General features: G+C 34.4%; 1 protein-coding gene across 1 annotated transcript; it reads right to left on the bottom strand.

Moving 5' to 3' along the window:
• Positions 1–294: 294 nt before the first annotated feature.
• On the bottom strand, positions 295–1435 carry LOC129881584 (uncharacterized). Its single transcript, XM_055955750.1, has 2 exons — positions 1184–1435; positions 295–809 (listed from the first exon to the last, which is right to left on the bottom strand). The coding sequence occupies exons 1-2, from the start codon at positions 1374–1376 to the stop codon at positions 400–402; spliced, it is 603 nt and encodes a 200-aa protein (XP_055811725.1). The 5' UTR covers positions 1377–1435; the 3' UTR covers positions 295–399.
• Positions 1436–10917: the final 9482 nt, after the last annotated feature.

The following is a 10917-nucleotide window of genomic DNA, read 5'->3' as shown; positions in this document are numbered from 1 at the left end:
AAAAAAAACTATTATTTAAAATATAAATTTAATAAGCTATGCATACAAGTAAGTGGTTAAACATATATATATATATATATATATATATATATATATATATATATATATAATAATTTAAACAATTAAAAAAGAAGGTGGGATGGAACATAACCATCATTTCGTCCCGAATATCTCGACCCAGAGGTATCGCGTTGCACCCCACACTTGGCCAAATTTGCTATTTTTCTCAATTTTTTCATCTTCATTTACTTATTAGATTTCGTTAAGAAGATTAAATTTGAAAACCCATAATAATACTTGGTGAACATTCTTGTATCATTGTATTGTAGATTAGGCAAAGAATCAAGAATTACATAAAATATCCAGTAACCTCTTCTCTAGGTTTAAACTTAATTAAAGCTAAAGTACTACATTATCATCATCAGCTGTAGGGATAATCAACCATTCATCTGGAAATTGGTGACTGGGATCTTCATTTGCATCTACAAGATTATTAGGTAAATCCTTCTTTAATCCATCTTGTAATTGGCTAAGTGCCTTCGAATTTTCCATCAAAATATTTTCTTCAACAGGGAAGTATTTCTGTAAGACTACTTCACTACCAATATTACTACTTCCACTCTTCTTCCCATCCAACAACTTCAAAAACCCTATCCACCAATCAAACTCTGGAACTTCACCGCCGGAAGAAGATGGCGGTGGAGGCGGCGGCGGTGCTGCAGTCTGTATTGCCGGAGCCGTTGTAGACCACGTTGATTGAGGAATAGGCATAGACTCCACTATTGAGTAATAATATTGCTGGGAATTTACTGTAAAAAAAATAGAAGGTAAGAAAAATAGGTTAAAAATTAAAAGATTAAAAAACATCGCACAAATTAACATACGTCCTTAAAATTCGTTTCAAATCAAAACTAGACAACCAAATTAAAAATTTGTTCCAAATCAAAACTAAACAATCAAATTAAAGAGAGTAACAACAAATGGAGAAAACAAGTTCGAATTGGTAGAGTTGAAAGAAAGCTATTTAGAACATTTATCAAATTTCATGAACAAACATCCCAAGTTGTTGCTACTTTTTTTTATTATTGGATGTGGGACAATTTCACAAGAGACATATTACAAACTACAACAATTACAATATTATTGTACATGTAAATGTAAGTACTATTTTCAATATTGTTACCTCTTTGACCCAATAAGGCATAATTCTTTGGGTTATTAAAAGATGAAAATGAAGAAGATCTATGAAGGTGTAAAGCATGGACAATTTCTCTTCTAGCTTCAGCCATATCTGTATAAGAATTAATGATGGGAGCTTTTCTTGTATGATATTTCCGTATCCTTTTTCTTGGTGAAATCATTTTCTTTGAGTCCATTTTCCTTCTTTCTCTACAAGTACTTCTGTGCAGATTCTTGGGAAGGGAGGTAATAATAATAATAAGCAGAGGGTGAGTATAGTAAATAAATGAAACAGGAGAGGAACAAGTGGCATAGTAAATGAGAAGGAAAAGATGGGTCAGCAGCATGCAGTGACAAATTATGGTGGACACCTGTTTCCTCCTTTGACACACTGCAGCTACCTTACGTTTTTATTATTTTACTTTTCCTTTCTTCTATTTTCTGTATTTTTATGTCGACACAATTTCTTTTAATTGATAGTTGTTCATTGCTTTAAAAGTCAATAAATTATTAAAAATAAGTGAATTTGTTATAAATGCATCGGGATATTCATTATATAATTTTTTCAATAAGTTATATGAGATAATTTTGTAATTGAATAAATTTGTAGTCAAGAAGGCAACTTATAAGTATAATTTACACAAGAATTTTATTTAAATATAAAATCTATTCAGTTTATTTTTAAATCAATTTGAAGTTAAATAATATATCAATCACAATTTATATATTTTTCTTTGATATCTATACTTTATAATTTTTTATTGTATAAAAAGTTATAAATATTAGCCTTTGTCATTTCGAGAAAATACTTTAAAAGCTTTGAAAATGTATATATTTTTCTTAATTGGTGGGAAAAAATTTTAAGTACGAATTTGTTGTTTTGAATATATCGGCCAAAAACTATATGTCTTAAATACTTTATGTTGAAATATTATCTTGATACGATGCATGTGACATACATCATTAAAGATAAAAATTACACATTAAACCTAGGTCATACTAAGACAGTTATATTTTTCTGTCATTATCTTGATCGGGGCTTGAAATTAAAATATCTTATTTATAAAAATTCTTTAATGTTGTGAAATAATTTAAAAAATAGATATGATTACTTGAAGATGGTCACTCCATCACAAACACGCTTTGATTAGATCCATTTAGCTCTACAAAATTTTAAATCTATCGGTGAGTATAATTCTTCAATGTTTAGAATTATTTTTAAGTTAAATTTATTTGGTGAAAATATCAATTGATTATGATATGAGGGAAAAAACTTTACTACTTTTCATACCTTAAATGTGCTCCTTTAGCAATAATATCGAAAGATGGAATTCAAAAAATATTCTGAACTAATTTCAAATATTTTTATAGTTGAACAAAATAATGGGCTATTGATTAAAAAAATCATAAAAATTGACCTACGAATTGTAGCCCATAACCTGAAGTAACCAACTTTCACCAAGCTAAATTTGGACAAGATCATGGCCTCGATCATAGTCATGACTCCAATCATGGTCATGAATGTGATCGAGGGGAGGGAAAAGCTCTAATGACAAATATATTAACTGATTTTAAAAAGATAACTAAATTATATATACATACAGAAAGTGTGTCTATTCGCATTGATGTCCCAATTGGACAATGTACTAGTGTCAAATCTTCTGAATTTCATACATGCCTGAAGCGTGATAAATCATTATATTTTAAAAATAAAAAACTTAAAATGAATAAGTACGAAAAATGATCAAAATTGAACTATCTAAAGTTATCAGTAAATATGAGACTCAAGTGAGTAAAAAACTATTAATAAATTTTACTGATAATTATGGGATAGATTTGAATCTGTCGAAAATCATAGTGAATAATGTTTCACTAAACATTATGAATGACACAAGATTGAGAATTTAAATCTATCAAAAAATATTTACGAAGATGTTATAGTTGGTCAAAATTAAGGGTGTCAATGGTACGGTTCAGACGGTTATTTTATAAAATTTATACCATATTATTTTTTTGTTATTTTATATATGAAAATTAGACTTTTCAAAATTGTCCCATTATCTCAATTCCTCTTTGGTATAGTTACAGTACAATTAAGTTTTTGATATTTAAAAAAATTATATATATATATATTTTAGAACGCGCTACCATGTATACTTTGGCAAAAACTTTCTAGACATTTTATTGTTTAAAAGATAATGAATGAAGAAAACAAAAATACAAATCCATCCCTGTAACAACCCTTCCGGTCCAAATCTGAGTGATGTTAAGTCTAGGGTGATCCGAAAAAGAATTGGGTAAAATATCTTGTGAAATCCCATATATTTTTTTCTTTCATAACATATGTAGCGTGTTGTGGTTATATAAGGTGTATATGACTTGGTATAGTACATTGGGAGAATGATACTACAATGTGTGGTAGTATCAAGAAACTAAAGTTTTAGGTCAAAGGAATCCCTTAAACAATGGTTCGGAGTTAAAGAAATGGCTCGGGTAGCCCTCCGCTTGTTCGGAAGGTTTAAATAACTTTCACCTTCGAGATAAGACCAAGAGTGTCTAACATGGTAAGAATAATGAGTTATGAGGTATTACAATAGCACAATGATATTATGTTAAGTTTTGGAGTCAAGCTAGTTGCAAAATGAAGGTCAGCAAAAGTTATCGTAAGTTTCTCTTATAATTGTTTTTAAACTTTAGGTCAAATGTCTCAGATCATTTCTCTCAATATATAAAAATTTATGGGGCTCAATACCTATCAAATCGAAGGTCTACGAGTCTAGTTTACAATAAAAAAATGGCTCGTCAAACCGATATTGGAGTAAAAAAGTTATGACTGTTTTACCGCAGACTGTTCGGGCTGAAACCTGATCGGGTAAAAAAGATGATATAAGTTTGCAATTCGACTTTTAAGACCCCAAAACATTTTCTTTTCGTCCAAAAAAGTCAATAGGCTTAATAGAGGTTCCAATGGAGTTCTTGGGTGATTAAGGTGCGTTTTTAGCGATTTTTGCCATTAAACTTCGCCCCAGTGCCTAGAAATGAGATCTCTACGCTTTGCAATTATTTCCCCTTCTGTTAGCTGCGTTTGGAGCAATTTTTGAGAGATAGGACTTTGTTGTTCTTTCTGGTTCTTAAAACTTTAAACTTGGTTTGCTAAAACGATTTAACTTTACACATCTAGCCTCTCACCTAAATCATAATTTTTATTCTGTACTTAGTATGTAGGCTCGAATTTGGTACTTAGTTTTCGATTCCATCATACAAGAAGACATTTCAAGAAGGGTATTGATTTTGACCACCATTAATGGAGAATGAAGAATGGGTAAATTGAAGATGAAAAGAATTTGCTTTTGAAGAAAGTGTTTTCTTTTACAACTTTTTCAATCAAACGTGGACAATTTCTAATGATTGAATCTGCCGCACTAATGTACTCACGCATCTCACCTTAGTGTATTCATGCATAGTGCCATGTCGGCACAAAAAGAGAACAAAAATATATAAAATGAGTTTAGGGAGTAATAGGATCCCCATAAAATTTAGGTGTGTTACTGGAATTTTGAGTATAGTTAAGAGTGGTACTCGTGCCATATTGTCACGATCCCGATCCACCGTTACTGGCACGTACATTAATCCTCCGGTGGGAGAATCATTTTTGCATCCCACACCAACACACTTGTGAGATATAATAGTTAAAGATTTGCGGAAGCACAAATAAATCAAGATTAATACTAAGTTCTCATAAACTCAAAAAAATATTCTAACAACAAACTAAAAATACGAAAACATCCTAGGAACTAAAAGTCATCATACCAAAATTCTAACTAAAAATTTCTAGATATGGAAATGCAATCCGCAAAAGAAATTATTAAGAATAACAATTGTCTGAACATCTAAGTCCTAGAAGAAGGACTAGAATAGATAAGAGAGTCCATGGTAGCATGACAGAATAGCTCACTCTTGGACTCGAACAAGATCACTACTCCTCTAGGCGAGGTCTCTCTACAACCGACTGAATATGTCATGTACTCAACAAAAGACAGAGCAAGTGTAGTACCAGTACAAAAAAAGCAATGGTGTACTGGTAGAATCACGCGGTTAGCCAGTAAGCAGATCATAAATAAGTAAACTCAATATAACAAGCAAACCTATATAGAATAAGTTAATCAATCTCATCTACAATGATGTTCAGCAATATCACAGTTCAGTAACTTCAACATGATATACCTTCACATAAGGGTCCTCTCATGGGACCTACAATATTCCACTTTATGTTGGAACGTAACACCCAATCCAAGGTTTTTGTCGGAGTAAGACACTCGATATATGTATTGGAACATGAAACCCGATTTAATTTATGTGTTGGAACGTGACACCCGGTCCCAACATACATTCAAAATCACAATTGCATTCAATACTCAACAATTATGTCTCCAAGAACATGTTGATCATACAACAGGCCAGCAAGTGATCATTTCACATATAATATAGAATGTTTCCCTATTAATATACACATATGCATATCATGAAGCAATTAAACAAGTATATGAAATACATACGGGAAGAAAAACCATCACCTACCTCGAATTCGAGCTTCAACAATCTTAAAATGCAAGAGCTTTTCCTTTCCTAGTTCGTTCCGCTTATTCTTGGTATATATATATATATATATATATATATATATGAAGGATCAATAAAATATCCTAAATATTAGTAAAAATAACATAATTTTCATCCTAGGCCAAACTCATAGCCTAATCCCACCCTAGGGCTATTTTCTCCCCTTACACATTAGCTAAAACCTTCCCATAATGATCACCCATCCTAGTTTATAAGCATTACAAATAGAAGGATGAATTTAGAGATTAAAATTCTTACCTTATGTGTGGAAATTCGTGAAAAAAATTAAAGAAAATTGCCCTGATTGCCTCCTGTCATTCTAGGAACTGCCTTTGCAGAAATAGACCGTTTTTGGGATTTTCCCAACTTAAGTCATAACTCCGCTCTGGAAAGACTCATCCCTCTCTAGCGGGATATGCAAAAATAGTGAGCTCAGAGTTATTTTTCCAAGCCCCCATTTCACAACACCCTCCTTTCAAAGACTTATTAAATTATACCTTTCACGCCAAATTCAATTTCGGGATTTTTACTCACCTGAATGTGATTCCGCAAACCTGTAAGTACTCTGTATATTCTTGGATATCATATTACCCAATAAAATTAGATATTCGATGCCACACTATTCACACGATCACCCTAGACCTCACTTGACTAAAAAATTATCTAAGTCTGGCCTAGGCTAAGCTTTTCCAAAGTTACTTCTCGAAGTGTTTTAGACTAGAATTCTTCCACAATGTCCTATCCATAACAATAGGAAAAGATCGTTATAATAGATAAAAATTTACCCATCACTTGTCCTTGAGTGACTAACTAAGAAAACAGGGCTAAAGTTGAGGTTCAGTATTATCTGTTTCAACGAATAGTTGAGGATACTTGTCTCGCATATCCTTTTCAGTCTCCCAAGTAGCTTCCTCCATCAAATGATGTTTTCATTTCACTTTGACCATATTGATCTCTTTAGTCCTTAACCTCTGGACATCACGATTAAGGATTGCAACTAGTTCTTCCTCCTACTGAAGGTCCTTGTCTAATAGCATCGAGTCCCATTTAATGATGTAGTCCTCATACGCATGGTACCTTTTCAGCATCGACAGATGGAATACTAGGTGCACCCCAGACAAGATAGGTGGCAAGGTCAATCTATACGCTATTGGCCCTAGACAGTCAAGAATTTCAAAAGGGCCAATATAGCGATCACTGAGTTTTCCCTTCTTAACAAACCTCATTACTCCTTTAATGGTGACACTTCTAGAAGTACTTGATCACCAGCCTCGAATGTCATATCCCTTACCTTGAGATCACCATATTCTTTCTCATTACTTTGAGCTGCTGGAAGCTTAGCTTAATAATCCTTACATTATCCTGAGCATCCCTCACTAAGTCTACCCCCAATAGCTCATCTTCTCCAGCTTCAAACCACCCTATGGGAGACCTGCACCTCCCCCCACCCCTCATAAAGAGCTTCAAATGGTGCCATTTGAATACTGGAGTGGTAGCTATTATTGTAGGAGAACTCATACAAAGGCAAGAATTTATCCTAATGTCCTCCAAAATCGATCACACATGCCCTTAACATATCTTCCAACACTTGGATAGTCCTCTCTAATTGCCCATCTGTCTATAGATGGAAAACAGTACTGAAAGTGAGTTGAGTTCCCAACTCTTCATGCAACTTCCCCCAAAATTTAGAGGTGAACTGCATACAACAGTCTAAAATGATAGAAAAGGGGCACCTCGTGCAGCGTTACTATCTCATTCACATAAATCTTGGCCAACTATTGTGAATTATAGTCCACTCTAACCGGAATAAAGTGTGTTGACTCAATTAACCTGTCAACAAAAACTTAAATGGAGTCATACTTCCCTAAAGTCTTGGGAAGTACCACCACAAAATCCATGGCTATTCTCTCCCACTTTCATTCTGAAATGGGCTTTTTTGTAGTAAATCTGCAGGTCTTTGCTACTCATATTTCACCTGTTGACAGTTCTAGCACTTGGCTACATATTCAGGTATGCCTTTTTCGTACCTAGCCACCAGTATAGTTATTTTAAGTCTCGATACATCTTGGTTACCCTAGGGTGAATAGAGTACCATGAACCATGAGATTCAGATAGGATTTTCTGAATTCAGCCAGCTACTCGAGAAACACAAATCCTTCCACTAAAGTGAAGCACCACACCTGCATCAAATGTTTAATCTTGGGCCTTACCCTTCAACACCTTTCCTTTGATTTCATTCAAAGCCACACCTTCAAACTGCTTGGTCTTAGAACATGTTTGGATAAACTTATTTTAAGTAACTTATAAGTTGAAAATTGCTTATAAGTTTTAAAAAAATTAGGTGTAGCCCAACTTTTGTTTTTTGACTTATAAACTATTTTTAACTTATAAGATGATTAAAATAAGTCCATCCAAACAAATCTAATTATTTATTAGGCTTATTTTAAGCATAAAATGACTTTAAATTGGCCAGACAAACACTCAAAAAAGTTGAAAATAGCTTATAAGTAACTTATAAGCCAATCCAAATGGGCTCTTAACCTCTTCTATAAAAGTGGGCCTTAGATCAACACTGACCATTACCTCACCCTTCTCTGAGATGCCTAATCTCATGAACCTAGCCTTCAAAGCCTAAATTTTCTCTAGCTAGGGGGTACTTGCAGGCTCCAAAATAGGTTAGACTTCCATACTAATCGGTTTCCATCTTAATGCGTTTGCTACTACATTAGCCTTACTAGAATGATACTGGATGGTGACATCATAGTCTTTGAGCAACTCCATCCACCTTCATTTTCTTAAATTCAAGTCTTTCTGGGTGAACATATGCTGCAAGCTGCGGTGATTAGTGAACACCTCATACTTGACGCCATACAAATGCCCTTCAGATTTTCAGTGCAAACACTATCGCTGCCAACTCCAAGTCATGAGTCGGGTAGTGTCACACCCCGATCTTAATAGGGTGTGATGGGCACCCGACCCCATGCTCGGAGCCGAGCGAACCCGCTAACTCATATTACATTCTCAATCTCTTTAGAATTTTGCATCAAAAAGAAATGAAAAACATAGCTACGCTTTCCGAATCTTGCTATCCAAAATCTATCATCTCATAAACTCATGACATACTACATAATAACATATCGGCTGGTGACGCCGCCTACAAAGCTGACACTCTATTCTCACGACTCTATATGCAAAGTCTCTAACTTCGAATGAAACATCATAGCGCATATACTCTGACTCGGCAGCACTCTAGGAATAAGTTGAGTTGCTAACCCCGCTGCAACATCTTCTACAATAGCTTCTTCTCATCTGGGTGTACCTGCGCGGCATGAAACGCAGCCCCCCGAAGAAAAAGGGGGGTCAGTACGAGTAATGTACTGAGTATGTAAGGCATGGAAATTAGCATAACAAAGAACATAAGGTATGAACAACCATATCGTAGAATCATAGAACATATAGTGAGTTAAGAGAGTAACCTGTACATATGAGTGCCCTTTTAGGCCAGATGCCATGCATGCTTGTCTTTCATGTAAAACATATTTTTTTCATATTCATAGAAAATAAAAGTCATATCACCGAACAACGTCGGCGTGCCCACATATGTTCCGCGTCCGGGCATCCCGCGTCTAGGATGAAAATTACTCCAACTGATCAGGTGGGAATGTGTCTATAGCGCCACATATACACCTCCCCATATCCCCCATATACATATACATATACATATACATATACATATAGACAGCATGCACGAGAGCCCAACGAAATTCGTATATTTATCGGAGTGACGGAAGGTCGGTAACCTCCGATTGTATTATAGACTAACCATGGTCGCTTTGTCTCACCTTGAAGGAACAATTATTATAGGATGAGACTATCAACGAAAGATAATATTAAGAGAACGTAGAATAAGGTCACAATCTTATAAGGCGTCAAATCGTATACATATGCGCATAGGATCAATTTTCAAGACTCGTAGAATAATCAGAATGAGCTATGATTCAAAATCAAGATAAGAGTCATGTCAAGTACCTTTTAAAAATTATCATGGATTATATCAAAATAGAACTTTTGAAATCATATACACATAGCTAGGCACGAGAAAATATCCTTTGGAAACTCAAGAAAATTGGCCATCCTAGTGGCTCTATGAATAGGACTTCCTTGAAATTGTATAAAATGTCATATACTTGTTTTAATAAAAACCATGCCAAAAGAAAGAGTAGCTCTATATATTTATGTCAAAACATGCCAAGAGAAAGAAGGGTAAACCTTACATACATAAAGCCGTTCTTATCTTAACCATCATAGACATATTCTCATCCTCGACATCATTAATGTCGTTGTAAAACATATCCATCGTCATTGTCATAAAAGCTTGTAATATTGTAAACCTTTGTTTTGGAAAATCATAGACATTTTGGAAAATATTGACGGATTATAGGAAAAGTAGTCATTTCCTTGGGACCATTGACACCTAGCTTTTGAAAACAAAGAATATATGGAAGCACTTATGAAACCATAACATCGGAATCATGCCTTGGAAAAAAAAGGTAAGCCTTACATACTTATGTCAAAGACATGCCAAAAGAAGAAACGGTTAGCTTTACATACATGTACCGCGCCTTACTACCTTTTCTTATTCTTCCAACTTGTTAGTCTACATTCAAGAGAGTTGACATAGTCATTAGATTCATCACCATATACGCGTCTTAATCCTTCAAACAAATTAATTTCTAATCTGCCGAAATTTCGGCAGCATCTCCCCTATAAATACACCATCCCCGAGATCTCAACTCGGCCACCATGTAAACAATCATATCAACAACAACAACCAGCAGTGTATACATATACAATCAAATCACCTCAACTTTAAACAACACAAGCTCCAAACAACTAGCATAAAACTCCGATACCAAAATAGAGTTTTTAACCTTTATTTCATAAAATCTTTAACCATAACAAACGGGGGGTCGTGTGGCTGAAACCAGCAGCAACCACACCTTTTTTAAAAGACTTTAAAGCCCTGCAACATACAATCCAACCAGCTGCACCCGCATCGCCGCAACGACAACACACTACGCGACTTCGATTTAACTACTATGACTTTAATTTAGTAGTTTC

The sequence above is a fragment of the Solanum dulcamara genome, chromosome 3 (genome assembly GCF_947179165.1).
Source record: "Solanum dulcamara chromosome 3, daSolDulc1.2, whole genome shotgun sequence".
Lineage (NCBI taxonomy): Eukaryota > Viridiplantae > Streptophyta > Magnoliopsida > Solanales > Solanaceae > Solanum > Solanum dulcamara.
Note: the sequence above shows the minus strand (reverse complement) of the source record. Positions and strands in the feature narration are given on the sequence as shown.

Coding starts and splice junctions, on each gene's coding strand:
- LOC129881584 (XM_055955750.1), bottom strand. CDS start 1,376: ATGGACTCAAAGAAAATGATTTCACCAAGAAAAAGGATACGGAAATAT. Junction 810..1,183: donor TGCCTTATTGGGTCAAAGAG/GTAACAATATTG, acceptor TTTTTTTTACAG/TAAATTCCCAGCAATATTAT.